The following is an 18,731-nucleotide window of genomic DNA, read 5'->3' as shown; positions in this document are numbered from 1 at the left end:
GGCAGTTTGAAGAACACCGGCTCTCAATAAAAGTAAAAAGATGCCCAAGAGCTACACGCAGTATTAAGTAAATGAAATCGTGGGCAATCTCATTCTCAGAGAGCCGCTAATGGGTGTCATTTCTCTTAAATGGGAGACATAATTAAAGAGTTCATTACTTTAATGAGTTTTGCTGGTGTCATTGTAGTCAAACTACCAGGGGTAAGAAAGACAAGGAGCCATCAAATGTCTACAGTGGAAGAAATCCAGCGTGGCCTCGGGTAACAAAAAAAAAAAAAAGGTTGTTTCAACAATCAATCCAAAATATAGGCCCCGTAATGTAAAGAGCTGGTGCTAAACCGGTGAAATAGGTTGTTTGATCCCTAATTCCAAAGTGTCCTTAAGCACCCCCTTGTTGCAACTTTCGCTTTACCATTACCGTTGTTTGAAAGCAGAAAACTTTCACGGTTTGTCGTAGACACACCTACCTTATCTCTGGCGCGGAATGTGAAAAATTTGGGGAATTCTCTCTGTGTGGGGAAATAGAAGAAAAAGCAAATGAATAAAACACACATCTCAAAATTAAAAAAAAAAAAAAGTATTTCAGTATGCGCTACCTATAAATGTAATCACAACAAGACATGCCAAGTTATTTGGAGCTGATATGTCTCGGACTGAATTTATTCTGATGGCAAGTCGACATAAGAATGGTCTGTGTAGAAAAGGTATACATTCCCTTTGTGAATGAATAAAACATGTCACTCTTTCAGAGACTCTTGATCCTCTAAATGGCCGCTTGCCTAGTTGAATGATATCAGATGAAGTGTTCCACAACAATGCCAGCCAGATTGGAGATGCTTTGCTCACCTCACATGCTGCGTTGATAACTGCAGGCTACCAAATTGCACACATACTGCAGGCTCCGCCGACACAATTTGCCACTGATTAAACATTCTGTCGAGAATATTGTAAATGGAGGGAAAACATTTTTTTTTTTTTTGAGGTGGAGTGCTAAAATATCCGCTCCATTTAATGGGGGGGCCTCATCATGGCACTGACACCACTGAATGGGATTAGTTCTCAGAAGCAAATGGACCCATGAAAAGAAGAAGAAGCAAAAAAAAAAAATCTAAGCCGATTGTCAAAACAGTCACATGATCACTTCTCACAATACCCTCCTTATTGCTTTCATCACAATACTATTGATGTTTGTATGCATTATACAACTGTCCCAACACTTGCAGGTATGAATGGTAGGATTCAGTGGACACCTCATTAGGATCGCCTGGAAATTCTAAAGTGATTGAATACTGGAGTTGTACTTGCCTTTCCGAGGAAAGAATTAACGCTGACACTGCACTGTGATTTTGCCTGTCATTGTTATTGTCGGTTGCAATCGTGTAAAAATGCACTGAATCATCGAGAGGAACCACCATCAATCAAATTACTTTACTTTGATTGAGATTGTTCGGATTTACTCAGTGTTGTGGCTACAGAGTGTCCGGTACGCACAGCCTCAACCTATATGTTTTGGTTTTTTTTCTCAAAGGAAATATACTTTTTGTAATATTTTTTATTTCATTAGTCTTGCTGCCCTCCTTCCCCTTTGCTTATACTTACGTGAAACCTTTGGTCCACCTCACAGTTGATTTGCTTCCTGAAATCCTGACATCATAAATGTTGCGAAAGCAAAGCATGCAAAAGGAGATAGAGGAGAGACAAGGCTGAAATTATAATGCAAATTATCTCAAATGATCACAACATACAAAATAGTCTTTGCACAAACGTCATTAGGCAATATTAGTCATTTATATATCCATGAAGACATTTTTGGTCCAAAAGTAACCATTAATGGCAGCCATAACAATTAAAATGGTGACATGCAAGGCAGATCGTGACGCAAACAGATGCGGAAATTGAGAGAGTATGCGAGAACAAAACATGAGTCATACCTTCTGAGCCACAAGGAACGTCAAGCGACGGATTCCGTGTTCAAACAGCAGAGATTTCTGTGATTTATTTAAAAAATAAATAAATTATTCTCTGAGTTAGTCCGGTACTTGGTATAAACAACAACAGCCTCCTTGAAGAATGTTCTACTTCCAACCTTTGATTGGGTGAAGTCCCGAAACATGGCTGCCAGGCCATCATCGTCCATGTCGCTGTCGGTCTTTATAGCCACATTCAGTATATGGATGGGCTCCTCTTGGGTGCTCTGGATGAGCAAAAAAAAAAAAAAAAGACAAATGAAGTACATCAGCATATTCAGTTTCACCGCACGTCATAATTACAGAAGCCTACAATAAGCTTTTGCCACCTTGTTGTTCTCTTCACCATACAGGACGGGATTACCTCCCTCGGGGAAGGTCGGGCTTGGGGGCGGAGAGTCGCTGAAGCAACTCAACACATCTGTTATGTTCCTGAAAAAACAGACAACCGTACTTTAACTCATTCACTCCCAAAGACGTTTTTAAACGTCTTCTCAGACTTGGTCTAGAATTGGTTGGTACTGAATGAGTTAGCACACAAATATTTTCACATCACCGTTTAAAGTGATTCAAAATAGTACAGACTAACTTGGTGAACTCCTGGAATGAGCGAAAGGAGACCATGGCGCCCATTCGTTGACAGGGCGGCGTAAAGGATGTGTCCAGCAAAACGTCGCTCACGCTGGCCATGTGCACCATGCCATAGTGGTTCAGGTTTGATGAGAATGACATCCTGCGGTGAAAACGTTTGGATTTAGAAGCCACCCCATCAGGAGTGAGAGAAGGAGACTTCCCATCCACCTTTTGAGGGTACCAAGAATAAGAGATTTGAACACCCAGCTTTTTGATGTTTTGAAAAGCATTGTTACCCCAGGGCCTTGGTTTCAAGATGGTTAAACAGAATGAAGCTCAAACAATAAAAAGCAGGTAGTAAGAACATTTCGCCGTTACATTTGAGTACAATAAAGCAGCAGTACAGTGTATCTGGGATATTGCTGCTTCTTAGTCAAATTGGACCATTAAAATTGCTCGTGTCCCCATCAAGTAATCACTGACTATTTGTGGGGGGAAATGCAGTGATCATTGATAACCGATTCCGACAACCGAGTCATGACAAATTGTGACATTTGGAACCAGCTATTTAAGATTAAATACGATTCAGAAATGGGTTCTTGTTCTGACAAACCAAAACCCCAGAAATCAAAAATAAGTCAAAGAAAATTGAAAAGGAGCATGATCAGTTGACCTCTGACCTACATTAGCCAAATGGGTCAGATAAAAGTCATAATCGGAGTGTTGCGCAGATCGTGAGGGCTAATTTTGTCGAGTTGGAGTGGCAGAACGGGAACAGCGGACTGAGACTGCCATGTCACTCCGCACAGACTCACAAAATTCTCACACAACAAGAAAATGCAAAAACACCAGAAGGACCCTGCAAGTAAGCGCCTTTGAAATATTCACCCAAAGTTTACACCCACGAAGAGTATTTGAGAGGTTTTGCATCAAACCTGTCTGCAGATTCAACAATTGAGACCGTTTTGGCTTTTACATTGTCCAGGACTGCAGGAGCAGACATTTTCCTTGCAGGACAATTAAATTAATTATTTCACAAGATTTGTACACGTTAATCAAAATCTCCACAACACACACACAAACACAAGACTCACACACAGATGTTAAAAAGCATTTCAAAAAAGGCTAGGAGCTGAGGGTCATGCTGTCATCAATAAAATTAATAAGGCTTGCACTTAGTACTTCTTCAGGTACACCACCGTTATATTTATTTGCATTTTTAAGAGCGCCAAACTGCTAAATTAACAAATTCATTTTTCTAAACTTGAATTTGTGCTTTGGCCATGCATCTAAACTAACCTATGCATGTAGTCTATGCAATAGAAAGAATGTTTACAGTACCTGTTTAGAGTGGGGATGTTCCCTCTGCAATCAAATAACATTGATTACTACAGGGTTAGTGGCAGGCATCAGGACAGAAAAGCAGTCAAGTTGTAGAAGTGTGTTCATCTCAACAAGGGCTTACTATGCACTATCTAGTCAATGTCGAAATGAATGTCGAAATGAATGCACCCCGGGTGTCAAAAGGTTGAGCACACATTTTACTTCTTGACTGCTCCCTGGACAACATGCATCAAGAGGTATTTAGGCTGCCTTTCTTTGTGCTCCTCCTCTCAACAAAAGGCGCAGGATGACTTCATGCCGTTTTTAGAAATAAGCAAAACATGACGGGTTATTCCGGAATCATGACACAAACATGTAGTGCAAGGACATGCGGTATACACGTTCCCTAGCGAAACCTGTTAGGTACGCCACTCAACCAAGCAAGATTTAAATCGCAAATTTGTGTTTTCATGCTGACGTTTGATGGGACACTGTCAGAGGTAATTGGAAACAATATTTTTATCCAGATTAAGAACTTGTAGCTCTAATGTATTGCTTGCAGAAGAAGTGTTTAACATTTTGGAATAATTGTGATCTCACAGTTAACGCAGCGCAGATCTACACAACCATACAAAACATACAACCAAAATCCATCCATCCATCCATCCATTTTCCGAACCGCTTGATCCTCACTAGGGTCGCGGGGGGTGCTGGAGCCTATCCCAGCTGTCTTCGGGCAGTAGGCGGGGGACACCCTGAATCGGTTGCCAGCCAATCGCAGGGCACAACCAAAATCATAATCCACAATAACGAAAACATATTTTAAAAGAGCAGAATTTTTGACAGCGCTTTGGTCATGGGGCTCATTAAAACGTGCGAGTGTACCTACTAACATTGTGGCTAGTATGGGCATATTGGCAGCATTCTTCTGGTAACTCTCGGAGTTGGAAGCTGGCATACAGGTCATTTCACAGTAACAGCAAGTAAACAAGCATATACTCGTTCGCACAAACAACCAGGACACAACCACACGCTAGGAACACAAATACAACAGAAAAGCCATGATTGAGAGCTACAGGCATGTTCAAATGCTGAACATGCACAAGACAATCCTTCAAATGTGTCCATTTATCTGTGACAACAGTGCCCCCCTAGGAAGACGAGCTAACATAAGGTACTGCAGGTACGAGAGCTTTGACACATTTTCAACCAATCAGTCAGGTCTTGAAATATACTTACTTTGCAAACAAGGGGTATTTATATGATGGGACACAACTGGGATAAGCAAGCCAAACACCAAAGAAGATGAACAAAAAAGAAACATCCACCGATCTATCTTCCATACTGCTTATCCTCATTAGGGTTGCGAATGAGATGGAGTCTATCCTAGCTTACTTTAGCTGAGAGTCAGGGTATCCCCGAGAATGGTTACCAGTCAAGATAGAAACAAGCACTGCAAAATGAAATGTTTCGGAACATGACAAAGCTAACTAACAAATAACTGTTAGCTTAGGGCCATGTGTGATACCTGTTTGGGTGTGAGGAGGGGAGCATAAACTGGAACTCTACTATGCATGTGTTATCCTTCAACTGGCGATGCTGCACGCTGTTGAGCTCATAAGCGATGTATGCTCGGCGCACATAAACCTGCAGTTATTAGAAAATGAAGGCACATAATTATAAGTAGATTTGGGAGCGCTCCACGTTAAAAATAAATGAAGCCATAGTAGCTTGAGAACCGAGAGAAATGATAATCTCACCTCAAGGGCGGCCATTCGGACAACCTGATTACTGTGGTAGAAGAAGTTCGGCAAAACATCAAAGATTGATGTCTCGGAAAGGATAAGTTTCTTCAAGACAAATGGACAGTCATAAATGGCTTGCTCTGCGAGGAAGTCAATCGCATCTTTTGTTTGTTCTTGCCTACCTGGAGATTCTCAATGCAGAATTGGTGGCCGTACATATCAATGGCAGAGAGGAAGATGGACTCCACCTGGTTGTGGCGGAGCTCATAAGAGGGGAGGTGAGATGCTATCAACACCTGCAGAGAATGAAATTATGGATGATTTCATACCCCATTGAATTTTATTATCTTCAGACATTGTCTTTTCTATGTTCATACAGCGCGCAACATAAATGAGTACACCCCGACTGATTTGTTGGAAAACATTAACTATCCTTTCCGTATCTACATTTTTTATGGCATCTGATACTCCAAAATACAAATGAGTTTTGGCTTCCACACGAACATGTAATTTTTTTTCCCTCACAAGTGCATTCAGTGCTGCAAAAATGAGTAGAGACTAAGGCGGTTCGTATTTAACTCATTTATAATTCAAAAGAATTCCACCACATGCGAATCAGATCATCGTCAAAATTAAATTAAACTAATTGTGTTCTCTTAACAGTCCAAGTTCTTTCATTGTTGTCATGATGTTTTTCTTTCCAATGCAACGACATAGTTGCTAAGCATCTTAGAAGAAACAACTCTGCAAAGCACCCTTGAATGTCCTCTCATATTACATTTCTTTCATTTGTACTGGACGTACATTGTCATGAACTTTGGAACTGAAAAACCAACCTGCCGTGCACGAAGTGCCACCTTTGCGTTTGTTGTCTTGCTGAGCTGGGTGAACTCAGTCAACATGGCCATCAGTTCTTCCGTCAGTGTAGGATCCCGGCCACACAATTGGTCCTGAGAGAGAGGATACAGAATACGACTAGTTTCATATACGCACAAAAATAAATAAATAATAGTCCCAATCCATACAAAGAGTCTCCGTACAGTGCAATTGAAATGAAATTCAATTTTACGAAATATATAAGACTTAGGTGGATTAAACAAACAAAGAAACACACATTCCCTACACTTAAATATCCAAGAAACGACGGACACTTACAATTAGCATTGTTACCAGCAGGTTCTTCTTAGTAACTTGGGCATGGGAGAAGATATAGTTGAGCACATTTGCCATGTCACCTTTGTTTTCTTCACGAAGGGCAAACACACACTTGTCATAGTGTCCTATCAAACAAGCAAAATATTTGTACAATACAATACTGAGGAAATGCAGCCACACTCAAGTTGTTCATTGTAACGGAGCTCCACCTAATGGACAAACGTAGTATTACACCAGACTACATACAGGTGCGACAACAATTACTCACCATTCTGAAACTGGATCTCGACTTTCAGGTATTGTCGGAGCAAATCGATCACCACCGCCTTCATGTAACCTCGGATCCCACTGCGATATCTGTAAGAAAAATCAACAACAAAAATGGGTATGCAGCTATTGTTTTTATGAAGTGGAGATCCATTAGTCGTATGACTAATATCTTATAAATGTCAAACTTATTAAATACAAGTTGTCGGCCTGTATGATTACATTTACACAAGTTGCAGAATGTGGCACTCACTTTTGCACCAGCTGAACAATGCTTTGCGTGTTCATGAAGAAGACTTCTCTTTCAGACTTCTTGTTCAGCGTTGCAGCATGGCTGTCCAGGATGTTTGCAATCTAGAAAGCAGGGCAATATACAATATACAAACATGTCAGCCCACCAGAAACTAGATTAGAAATCTATTGACTAAATTTGTCATTTTAAAATTCAGAAGTGGAGGATGCAAGTCTTAGACCTAATCCAAAATGAAGTGATAATTATCCCACTTTTCTTAACGATTTAACTACAACTTCCTTGATTGCATATTTTTAAAACAAAAACGGGTCCCAATATTCTTCACAATCAAATAAACTCGTTCCTACAAATTCCCAGTGAGAAATATGAGACTCCAGTTACTCAAAACTCACATTTTCATTGTCTTTGGACTGAAGCCAAAATAAAACCTTTACTATGGTACCGATGAGTTGAGGAATTCAGACAAATGTAGTACTTTGTTGCCATCTTGTGGCATTTATAGGTTATTATAAGCTTTTTTGTGGCGCATCATCTAATGAGAGGATTTTGTTTATTTGTAGTAGGACTTGCTACTTTCCACCTAAACTCAATTTTTAATTTCACACACATTATCTGCATCCTCTGCTGGTTGCCGGTGCATAGCGAAATTAATCATGCCTCCATTGTCTCGGAGACCAATCAATATTGATTGATATGAATATACAGTAACATACATACACAAAATAGTAAATGACAATAAAAAAAATAAATTCTCACTCCAATCCTTTCAGCAGGCAATGCTGCGGTTTATCATTGTGCACGGTAGTGTGTGTGTGTGTAGAATAGACCACCTGCTGACTGGGGAACTGGCAGAGCACTGAGGTGATGTTGCTGGCATACTGAGCCATCTCCTTCTTGATGGCTTTCTCCACGGCAGGGGGGATGCGACCCGAGACGCTGGTCATAATGTCTTGAAGCTCCAACAGCGGCAACGAGGGGTCACGCATGGTTTTCATCAGCCTTTCGACCCATTCTTTCAACTGGGAATTACAAAAGTTCGTGTGTTCGGGAAACAGCCTACATTAAGTATCGCTCTTTTTTTTTGGGGGGGTTTTACCAGGTGTTGTGTGACATCTCACCTTGGTGCTAAAAAAAGGCTCAGGGAGACAGTAGCCGTTCATGACGTGAACAAGATGATCCAGTGTGTTGTGGAAAACTCTGTGGAGTTTCTCTCCTCGCAGAGCAACAGCCTGGGTCGAGGGCAAGGTACCTGTATGTAGCTCTGTCTGCAAAACAAATATACAAAATAATTTGAAAACATACAGACAATTTGTATTTCTTCATTCAGCATGTTTTTTTTGTTGTTGTTTTTTTTTTTTTTTTGGACATTTTACTCTGTTGGAGCGGCTTTCGCCTGATTGGACATCAAACAGGAAATGGTGGCTCAATGTTAAAATTGTATTTTGCTCAGCAATTATATTAAGGGCAGACTGGTAAGAGTCAATAGATGAAGGCTGGTCAACTTAAGATGTAAAACATCTGTATCAAATATATATAAATATATTTATATACTGTACATATATATGAACTGCAGGATATCGGAAGGACTGAGAAGTAGAAACATCCAAATTCAAACATGAACGTTTGCATGTGGAAATTACAAATTGCTATTTGACATGCAAAAGCGCATCACTCCGACAGCTTACCTGTTGCACCTGGGTGGGGTCGTCAAGTTGAAGTTTGGCTATGACACAGCCGGGTTCAAGTGATGCTCCCGCCCTCTTCACATAGTGAATACAACCAGACTCAAGAGCAGTGAGGGACATGACCATCTTCATCACCTGCAATTGAAATCAGGACATTCGACTCAACCAACACTCCAATATGGACACTCTATACGCAAAAATAACCTACTTCTATTTCAGCGTAACAGTGGCCAGAAAAAACATGACCGCCATCTTCGACTGTGTACTGGATGATTTTTCCTGCTGAGGGAGATCGCAGCAGCGATGGGTCGTTCTCCTTTTCAAAAACGCAGGTCTTGTTTCCGATTGTGATGCGATAACTTTCAAGAACATAAACCAGTTGGGATCATAAGAAAATCAAGAATATCTTGTAGTGGCTCCGCTAAAGAGCAAATGGATCTTTGTCTTACCTGTCTACCTCTTCCTTCATGTAGGTAGTGTAGCTGCTGCCATCGTAGGACAGCAACAAACCTCCGTCGCTTAGCCGATGGACATCCACTTCGACTGTGGAGTTGTTCATGATGAGCACATATGAGTTGGGAGATTGACGAGTCACAGTCAGGATGTACTTGATGCCTTCATAGATCAGTTCCACATCCACTGTATTGAGAAGTGTGTGCGCTGCCAGCACCTGACCCCTGGATCACAATGCACATGATTTAATACAAGCTCTCTCTCTCTATATCTCTCAACCCAACTAAAATACTTAAAGAGGATTCTAGTGGCAAAATTACTGAGCTATGCAACCGATTCATTCCATATATTTTGGTTATCCCCCAACGCGGAATTTCACTCAATACAGTATCTGAACAAGTCAACCATTAAACATCTTCCTGGAATGGATTATGGTTGAGTCCTGAGGGTCCAGCGTTTCATGTCAAAAGGACAGAAATGATGGCCGCGCGCTTACCTCTCCAGAGAATGCAGGAAAATGGACACACTGTTCCTTAGATTAACATCTGCCACATGAAGAGCTCCACTCACAAGCCCCAGCATTGTGTCTGGACGCTCAGCCTGAATGCAACAAATCATTTTAGAACAGTACGGGACCAGAATTATTCCAAGCGCAATCGCCAGTGCAGTGTTTCTCAATCATTTGGGGAGAAACAGAAAGCGGTCGAAGCAGGAGCATCTGTGCCAACCTGCATCTTCTCTGAGATGAGCCGATCCAGCCAGCCCGTGTCGATGGTGTTGTGCTGAAAGCTTTGTGTTTCCAGCAGTTTTATGAGGTATTCCACAGTGGTCCTGAAGTCTCCTCTGATAGATAACTCTTTCAAAGCAACCACCATGTTCCTAGAAAAATCACAAATATCCCAATAAGATGAACAGCAAGGAGTTGATCAATGATTTTGTGACTCCAGTAATACACTTACGAAATGGCTTCTTCACGATTCTCTCCCCACGAAAAACAGTGTCCGAATTGGGAGTCCGCAAACTCATGCAGTCCACCAGCTGCTGCAACGCTGAAGTAGCCCCACACGTTCTTATTGCTGCGAAAGTTGAGCTCTTGTACAGTGCCCGAGCTCGGTTTGAAACCCTGCAATGAGAGACCATTCGATGAAAGCATACAGCCTGAGCTATGAAGAGAAACTTTGTGAAAGTCTCGTTTGGATGAGCAAGAAGCATACCTCATCTGGATTTTCACTGGTGATGCGAGCTGCTATGACGTGACCTCGTGGGGAGGCGGCCGTCGACAGACCGTCAAAGTCGATGGGAGAGTCACCCCAGGGCTGCGTCCCATAAAGCATCCTGATGTCTTTGATTCGATAAAGGGGGATGCCCATTGCAATCTATAGCAGGGTGTGTAAAGAGCCCGAAGAACCATATTATCATGACATGCTTTTTTGGGGGGGAATTTTGAAGTGACTGATGTTCAAAATGGGGCCTCCATGATGTAAAACAAGACAAAAAAGACATAGGAATATTCTGGAAAAATAACATTCATCTCTCAGAAATGACTCAATTGAAAAATACCGTTGAGTAAAAAAATAGTGAGCGCTGTTTGCCTGCAAAGCAAATATGTCCCTCTCAACAGTGACGTGCAATCAGTTCAAAAGTGACAGCTTTTCCCTTGCAACACTGCCTTTCAGCTTGACTGCCGCTGACCTAAATTCAAGCAAAATCTTGAACACAGCGGGTGCACGTCATGTGACCGATTCAACCCCTACGTTGGCAACAATGTCTCTTTTGGGCAGTTTAGTTGCCATGGAGATGGGGGGCCTCGTCTAACGTCGACTATTAGATGCAATCAAGCATAAAGACTGTCTGCTGTCCGATAGTCAGAGACGGCCAACCAAATTGGGCGTGGTATACAGCTTGTCTTTTTTTTTTTTTTTTTTCTACCAGCGCAGACATATTTGGAACTCACTTGCAACTGGGCAGCGGGTAAGTTGACGTCAGCCACCATTTCAGTGCAAGGGTGTTCAACCTGCAGACGAGGGTTGAGCTCCAGGAAGTAGAAGCTGCCATCTTGGCTATAGAGGTATTCCACTGTGCCCGCACTCACATAGCCCACCATCTTGGCCAGCTTCACAGCACACTAGATACGGAATACATATCAAGTGAATTTATCATCCAATTTCTACACTGCTTCTGTGCCCACTGAGGTGGTGTTAGAAATGGTGAGCGTACCCTTTCCATGTCTTCAAACACATCAGATGGGGCAATGGTGGCAGGCGCCTCCTCTATAATTTTCTGATGTCGCCGCTGGACTGAACAATCTCTGCTAAACAAGGAAATGGCATTGCCGTATTGGTCTGCCAAGATCTGAACTTCCAAGTGGCGGGCATGTCTGGCGAGCTGCATGACGAACACGGGGGAACCTGGAACCTCTGCCTGGACCTGAAATATTAAGTGGAAAAGATTGAATACGTGTCAACAATTTCAATCGTGAATTGAAACTTCAAATATGGTGATTCGCGTACTTGTCTGAATAGGTTTGGGAAATCATCAGCGGTGTTGACTTTACGGATGCCTTTGCCTCCCCCTCCTTCTGAGGCTTTCACCATAACTGGGTAGCCGATATCGTCAGCAGCCTGTCGGGAGACACGAAAAAAATGTGAGCGCATCCACGCAGTTTTTCACAGTACACTCCAGCACATGTGAGACCGAAGACTCTGAATGCTCACTTTGACAATGCACTTACTATCAGGCCTTTGTCTACATCATGGATGCAGCCAAGCTCGTACAAATCATGAGGAACATTGATAATTCGTTTTTTTTGGTTGACCTCAGGCCATTTGACTGTCAGGCCTGGGAGAGAGAAACAGGGAAGATATGAACCACATATAACACTGGGGAACACAATTTCAAGTCTAGTTTTGGGGATGGGAACACGGGAACGCGTACACCTGACGACAAGCAGATTTACCCGAGTAATCGATGGAATGTTTGATAGGATAATCGATCCCAAAAAGATTTGTTAGTGACAGCTCTATATATAAAACATACACATGTTGAGCTCCTTTAGCAAAAGTTGTGATATCAGTGTGTAAATTTCCTGAAAGACTGAAAGGGTTTGCATCAGTCTTCCCCATTATTTCTGAGTCAGAGTAGATGCGGAAAGAGAAGACATAAAATCTGACGATCAGAGGCTGTTTTTGTAAAAGAATGGGGCATAAAGCAAAGCATACCTGATCCACTCCATGGCAAGGTGGGGATGCCAGCAGTCTGGGCCACAATAGATGAAGCAATCTTATCTCCAAGTGCCCACATCGCCTGACTCGGAGGACCTAAGGAGGAAGTATTTCGTAAAAAAACAACAAAAAAAAACAAATACTGGTCGATTAGTTCAAGCTGTGAAGCCAGAATTCATATCTTACCCATAAAAGCAATGCCATGCTTATGGAGCAGCTCTGGCAGTTTGGGGTTCTCTGATGCATGACCCCATCCAGCCCACACAGCCTGTAAGACAACATCAACATGGAACACCTTTATCTCGTACGGTGCAAAAGAAATCAGTGCATTAAATGCATGCGGGTACCTGCACAGGTATTCGTTTAGCTATGTCCAAAATGAGCTCCACATTGGCGTAGTTGTTGTTATTAGTCCCTCCTGGCACAGGCACATAATGATCTGCCATTTTTATGTATTCTGCGGGAAAGAAAAATGGACTGACAAATCAAAAATGTTAACATGTCGCTAGCTAAAGTTCAACTGGGCTTTACTTCTGTGAATAGAGCAAATCATTCACGAATGATCTCACGTACACGCCTCCCCCCCCAAAAAGTACTTAAAAAAATTCTCTGCCTTTGAGTTTAAATAACGTCTGATAACGTTGGAATTTTTCAACTGATACAGATTCAAAGAATAAAATCTGTTTTTGTGCAGAAAGGTGACACAGTATTTTTCGTGTATCCGTTCAGAAATATTGGGACATTACAATCACAGAGGCTGTGACAAAAGCAGAGCATTTAAAAAGAAAATGATTAAAAAATGGTTAGATGATGTCATCTGGGGTCTTTCTCAGAACAACTGCAGGGCAGTTTTGCATGGTGGCTGGGGATTATACACTATGGTCAGTTTTTTGCATTTACTTCTCTAACAGCATCTTTCCATATAAAATGTATAAGGGAACTGAATTTGGAACATCCGCTGTGCAGTTTGACAACATTAACTTTCACTTAAATTTGTAAATGATAACTTCCAACATAATCTTGCCGATCCTCACCGGCATTGGCTTTCAGGTCCTCCGGGGTTACCATCACCACAAATCGGATTGCTCGTTCGTTCCGAAACATCTCGTAAGCCCAACGGCGAATAGAGCGCATGCACTTAACTGCAGCAATTCCATTATTAGCAATAAGCACCTGGAAAAGCAAAATATTAGCATCAATTATGTAGTCCAATTATGATGATGCATGAGAATGCCTGCAACTAGTTTTTAAGACAGAATGTTTTTTTTGTTTGTTTGTTTTTTTTACATTGGGTGGAGACCACGACAGTTACCTTCTCAATGACCTTATTGCCACCAAAACGTGTGACAAACTCAGCAGGAGATGCCACGGTGAAGTCCCTCTGCAGATCAGTACGTCGGCGATCGCGATTTTGCTTCATCAAGTGCAGCCCAGACATGCTGGGCCTGTTTATAGAAGTACAAACATTTATTAATGTCTCCATTCCGTGAATATATTACAGTATATACTATAGCTAACTTACACGCAGAACAAAAAGAAAATTGCACGGTGCCCATTTTCAACAATTTGTGTGCAACGCTGGCCTCAGTTATGAAGAATGTCAATAGCCACATGGTTGCGGACAAAGGAGTTGAACAACTGGCTTTTGAATCCAACAGACCTGGGTCAAAGCTGGTGTTTCCTTCACAACAATAAACATTGAACGCAGCCCTCAACACCCATTGCATCATATAATTACTGCACATCATTTGTGACAGATACTGCAATCAATAGTTTCAAGCTGAGCCACGCTTCAGTGACACATTCCACACTCGTGGAAAGCATGTGGGGTTTTTTTCCTCATAGAAATCTTGTGTGGAATAAAAATGAGTGAAAAAGAGGATTTTCTTCAGGAGGGGGAGATTCATTTTTTAAATGATACATTAATCAGACACATCATAACTACAAGATTATTCAAACTTTAGAAATAAGTTTGACTTGGTAAGCTTTTCGACTCAAGCTCCACCCAACTGGGGTTTATACAGGACGAGGGACGCCACACTGAGCAGGAGGGTGTGCCAGTGTCTAAGCCCGTTTAGCTGGCTGCTTTCTGTCACGTGATTTTTTATTTTTTTTGCATGATTGAAACACCCTCAAAGTTACTAGAAGAGTGAAAACCCACGCCTCTAAGACAGATTGATTGCGAAAGACCTTATGTGGACCAAAGTTTTCTAAGTATGGAGAGTGAAAATTAAAGTATGGGAGAGGGCAAAAAGCATTTCCATTTTTCAAGGATGTTGAAGCCTCTTACAATGTAACCCAGAAAATAATACTTCTTATTCCAGCCAGATGTACCATCTTATTCTAAAAATCAAACCTCTAAGTAGGATTCAATCATGGTGCCCCATAACCCCAAAACAGCTACCTCAAGCTAAAAGGCTGTGTTACTTTATCAAACTGAATAGCCCCATTTACAACGCAGATGGGGCATTCATGAATGTTTTGCTCAACCTAAATTCCTAAAGTTGACACCTACTTTCCACCCAAAACCCACAGGCCAGGGGGACACAGAGAGACGCTTTTAAGCAGTGAGTAGCCAGTGAAACCACATTTTTCACACATGCAAACCATAGGCGTGAAACTCCAGGTGAGGCCTCTCGAAGTCTGACACGAGTGCTACATTGGAAGCTAGGGGCTTCATTTTGCATCTCATATTGGTAGTGTTAATAGAGTACAACATTTAACATACACTAGACATTCTAGACTTACTGGTTTAGCAATGGCACTGTATAATAACTACGGCTATTTCAATATGCAGTATAAAACAATACCACCCGAGAAAAATTACAGAGGAAATCTGAAAAATGGCTTTGAAATTGTGACCAGCAAGAACAGGAGCAGGGCTGCCTGAAATCTTAAAGATGCTCATCTTTTTTTTGTTTTGTTTTGTTATTATTATTTCATCATATCCTATTCATTTTTTAAATGACTGCTGTAAAAAAAAGTTTAGAAGTGATCAAACAATTTGAGCACAATACAATACTAAGTATATAAACAAACACTCCAATTATTATAAGGTCTGATTTCTAACCTTAGATTGTTCAGTGTGGAGGAATCAATGTGCTCAAAGCTATTGTCATTGGTGCTATCAGAGCTCCCGGATGACGGTGACAGAGACCGTCCCTCCTTCTCTTCCAGCTGCACATCCGGTTTCCCTTGGACTTCATCTTCTGAATTCTCCTCAGACACCGATCCCACAATGAAGTGGGAGTGCACTGCCGCCATAGCTGGGGGCTTCTTGGCAGCATCTTCCTGCTGTGCCATCGCTGGGTGACACGTACAGGCTGCAACCACTGGACAATGAAGAGAACAGCAGAGCACAGGCGAAACAAGTTATCTCTGACAGTAAAGAGTCCGGACATCAGTCAGTCATCAGGTCAACTGGCATGAGATGCTGTTTGACTGGTTGCAAAAGCCTCTTGCTTAAAAAGATAGTAATCATGATGCAATAGCTATTGCAACACCGTCACCCATACATGGGACAGTCTGAACACAAATCCCAGTTTTTAGAGAACTGACTTTAATCCAAGTAGCACAGGGGGTCCAAACTACAGTCCTCGGCCCCAACAGGCATTTTCGAAGATCACGGCGTAAACAAGGGTGCATCTTCATTTTTGTGCTGGGGTAAGTGTAATCTATCATGTTGGGACCGAGTTGCAACAAGCTGGGCGTTCAGGCAGCGGGGGTACTAGAGAACTAGAGACCAGTTTGTGTGGAGTATAGTATCTCCAGTCCACACCAACTTTCTTGAACAATACATGTTCAAGATCAAACCAGTAAACGAATCATAATGGGCATTTTTTGCCCTGTCAATTTGAAGTAATGTCCTGTTTTTATATACGTTAGGATAGAATGTTTTTCTTTTTATTTTTAAAATCGGATTCATCAATTCATCGCAAAAAAAAATGGATGGATTAATTGATCATCGTTTTCATCGTTAGTGAGAAGCTCTAAAATGTACAGCTGATCCAAACCCCTAACACATACGACACTATACATATTGTATTTAGGCGGCACGGTAGACAACTGGTTAGCACGTTCGCCTCACAATCCAGAAGTGCAGGGTTCGATTCCAGCTCCAGCCTTCCCATGTGGAGTGTGCCCTGTGATTGGTTGATAACCAGTTCAGGGTGTACCCTGCCTACTGCCCGAAGATAGATTGGTATAGCTGTTAACCAAGGAAACTCCATCCATCCATCCATTTTCCGAACCGCTTGATCCTCACTAGGGTCGCGGGGGGTGCTGGAGCCTATCCCAGCCGTCTCCGGGCAGTAGGCGGGGGACACCCTGAATCAGTTGCCAGCCAATCACAGGGCACACAGAGACGAACAACCATCCACGCCCACACTCACACCTAGGGACAATTTAGAGCGTCCAATCAGCCTGCCATGCATGTTTTTGGAATGTGGGAGGAAACCGGAGCACCCGGAGAAAACCCACGCAGGCCCGGGGAGAACATGCAAGCTCCACACAGGGAGGCCGGAGCTGGAATCGAACCCGGTACCTCTGCACCGTGAAGCCGACGTGCTAACCACTGGACTACCGGGCCGCCCACCAAGGAAACTGTTCTTTGAATTATAAAACGTTATGGAATAATGCTAAAGAAGCTGCCTTTGACCATCAATCACGTGGACTCCACATGTGAGTTTTTGTCCGAACCCCAGCATCTTTTGCAAGTGGACCAGCAGTGCTCTCGACCTTAAGTGATGGCACCCCTCACCAACCCGAAACAAACTGCACGGAGGACTTGAAAAACTAACTGTAGTTCACACCGAGGGAAACAACAGGGAAAATGTTAGACGACAAATTACAAAAATATACAGAATTATAAAAAAGAAAGCACTGTGGGTTTTTTTCTTTTTCAGACAAGCTGCCAGACAGCTTTTGTCCAAACTGTCAACTGTCGATTAATAGCGAATGAATGCTAATGATCCCGTTTTAGCACACAAATTCAGCAGAAACGCTTGCTAGCGAGCAAACTATAAAGCTCATTGATCCCGGAGCCGCTGTATTGTACTCGCGATTTACTGTATGCATTAGGTGATGGACCGTCCGATTATACAGCGTCTTCAACGTCAACTCACCGGTGGAGATAAACCTGCACGCAATCCTGAACAGTTGAGTTGAAGACCTAAATGAATTACTGGCGTTTAGAAGACATCCGTTTCCGTAGTGAAATCACATCATGATGATGTCACGGTTGCCCGTTCAGAGGCTTTAAACACCCGAGTGTGGGGTGATGTGACGATACTCAACCAGGTTACTTCTGTACATTCCCCTCTGACCCCAACTTCCGATATAGAAACACGCTAGGCAGAATTGACTCCGCCCCCAGAACGGCTTCGAGTATGCCTTTTCCTTGTAAATAAATAAATAATAATAAAATCGTAATAATTATTAATATTTCGTGTAGTTTTTGTTTAAATAATTGTGTCTACTACCAACACTGAAATATACAAATTAAAGAGATTAGTATTCACCAATTTAAACACAAGAAGCGAATGCAACATAAGTAGCAATTTTGGCTTCCTCAAAAATATTAATCTAAACCATTATCAATAAAAAAAATAACAATTTATCGCGTTTGAGAGTATATCAACGCAGACATATCTTGTAAACAAGGCAACTATTTGATCTAGCTCTAGACGGTCTCATTCTGGGAACCAATGAAATGTTAGAGGCGTTTCTGTGGGCGGGTTTAGCCTCGCTTGGCGTGTATTGCATGTGCCACAACAAAACCATGGAAAACCTACAAAAATTATTGTACCACAGTATATACCAAAACCACGTGTCCTTCCTTAATCGTGTGTGTTCTCACCGGGTGAAACTATTACAAGACTGTATTTGATAGCAACCTGTACAATAGACATCAAATTATATTTTTATATATATTGTTTTCCATACAGAAGTCTGCTGTCAAACATTGCCCTTGAGAGCCCCGATAATATTTAGTAACATTTAGCAAAAAGAACCAGTTTTTACGTTCTTACAATATTAATACTGTTGGAGCGTTGGTATTGGCAATCTGCACTGATTTAGCAGACAGTTTG

At 42.0% G+C, this 18,731-nt stretch overlaps 1 protein-coding gene across 4 annotated transcripts in view; it reads right to left on the bottom strand.

Annotated features, from left to right (window-relative positions):
• The window catches only part of acaca (acetyl-CoA carboxylase alpha), a 31,475-nt gene extending 13,527 nt beyond the window's left edge, over positions 1 to 17,948 (bottom strand). Inside the window, exons 1-35 of one of the 4 annotated variants that reach the window (XM_086131941.1) lie at positions 17,766 to 17,948; positions 15,713 to 15,974; positions 13,955 to 14,087; positions 13,677 to 13,815; positions 12,990 to 13,099; positions 12,829 to 12,910; positions 12,640 to 12,738; positions 12,153 to 12,259; positions 11,932 to 12,042; positions 11,639 to 11,848; positions 11,376 to 11,546; positions 10,636 to 10,797; positions 10,381 to 10,544; positions 10,150 to 10,300; positions 9,918 to 10,021; positions 9,418 to 9,645; positions 9,177 to 9,327; positions 8,969 to 9,103; positions 8,402 to 8,548; positions 8,114 to 8,302; positions 7,284 to 7,384; positions 7,032 to 7,120; positions 6,764 to 6,888; positions 6,445 to 6,558; positions 5,791 to 5,904; positions 5,624 to 5,713; positions 5,392 to 5,510; positions 3,882 to 3,905; positions 3,476 to 3,547; positions 2,557 to 2,700; positions 2,297 to 2,399; positions 2,087 to 2,194; positions 1,932 to 1,988; positions 1,600 to 1,644; positions 468 to 509 (exon numbers count right to left, since the gene is read on the bottom strand). In XM_086131941.1, the coding sequence (XP_085988067.1) occupies positions 468 to 509; positions 1,600 to 1,644; positions 1,932 to 1,988; positions 2,087 to 2,194; positions 2,297 to 2,399; positions 2,557 to 2,700; positions 3,476 to 3,547; positions 3,882 to 3,905; positions 5,392 to 5,510; positions 5,624 to 5,713; positions 5,791 to 5,904; positions 6,445 to 6,558; positions 6,764 to 6,888; positions 7,032 to 7,120; positions 7,284 to 7,384; positions 8,114 to 8,302; positions 8,402 to 8,548; positions 8,969 to 9,103; positions 9,177 to 9,327; positions 9,418 to 9,645; positions 9,918 to 10,021; positions 10,150 to 10,300; positions 10,381 to 10,544; positions 10,636 to 10,797; positions 11,376 to 11,546; positions 11,639 to 11,848; positions 11,932 to 12,042; positions 12,153 to 12,259; positions 12,640 to 12,738; positions 12,829 to 12,910; positions 12,990 to 13,099; positions 13,677 to 13,815; positions 13,955 to 14,087; positions 15,713 to 15,945 (4,173 nt within the window). In that variant the 5' untranslated portion in view covers positions 15,946 to 15,974; positions 17,766 to 17,948. The remainder of the gene's footprint in view (positions 1 to 467; positions 510 to 1,599; positions 1,645 to 1,931; positions 1,989 to 2,086; positions 2,195 to 2,296; positions 2,400 to 2,556; positions 2,701 to 3,475; positions 3,548 to 3,881; positions 3,906 to 5,391; positions 5,511 to 5,623; positions 5,714 to 5,790; positions 5,905 to 6,444; positions 6,559 to 6,763; positions 6,889 to 7,031; positions 7,121 to 7,283; positions 7,385 to 8,113; positions 8,303 to 8,401; positions 8,549 to 8,968; positions 9,104 to 9,176; positions 9,328 to 9,417; positions 9,646 to 9,917; positions 10,022 to 10,149; positions 10,301 to 10,380; positions 10,545 to 10,635; positions 10,798 to 11,375; positions 11,547 to 11,638; positions 11,849 to 11,931; positions 12,043 to 12,152; positions 12,260 to 12,639; positions 12,739 to 12,828; positions 12,911 to 12,989; positions 13,100 to 13,676; positions 13,816 to 13,954; positions 14,088 to 15,712; positions 15,975 to 17,765) is intronic. The other 3 variants (XM_086131942.1, XM_086131944.1, XM_086131945.1) reach the window with 3 other exon arrangements.
• Between the last annotated feature and the right edge of the window lie 783 nt (positions 17,949 to 18,731).

This window comes from Hippocampus guttulatus, chromosome 15, assembly GCF_054856545.1.
Source record: "Hippocampus guttulatus isolate MCC_2025c chromosome 15, RoL_Hgut_1.0, whole genome shotgun sequence".
In the NCBI taxonomy this organism is placed as follows: Eukaryota; Metazoa; Chordata; class Actinopteri; order Syngnathiformes; family Syngnathidae; genus Hippocampus; species Hippocampus guttulatus.
This window is presented reverse-complemented; position numbering and strand designations above follow the sequence as displayed.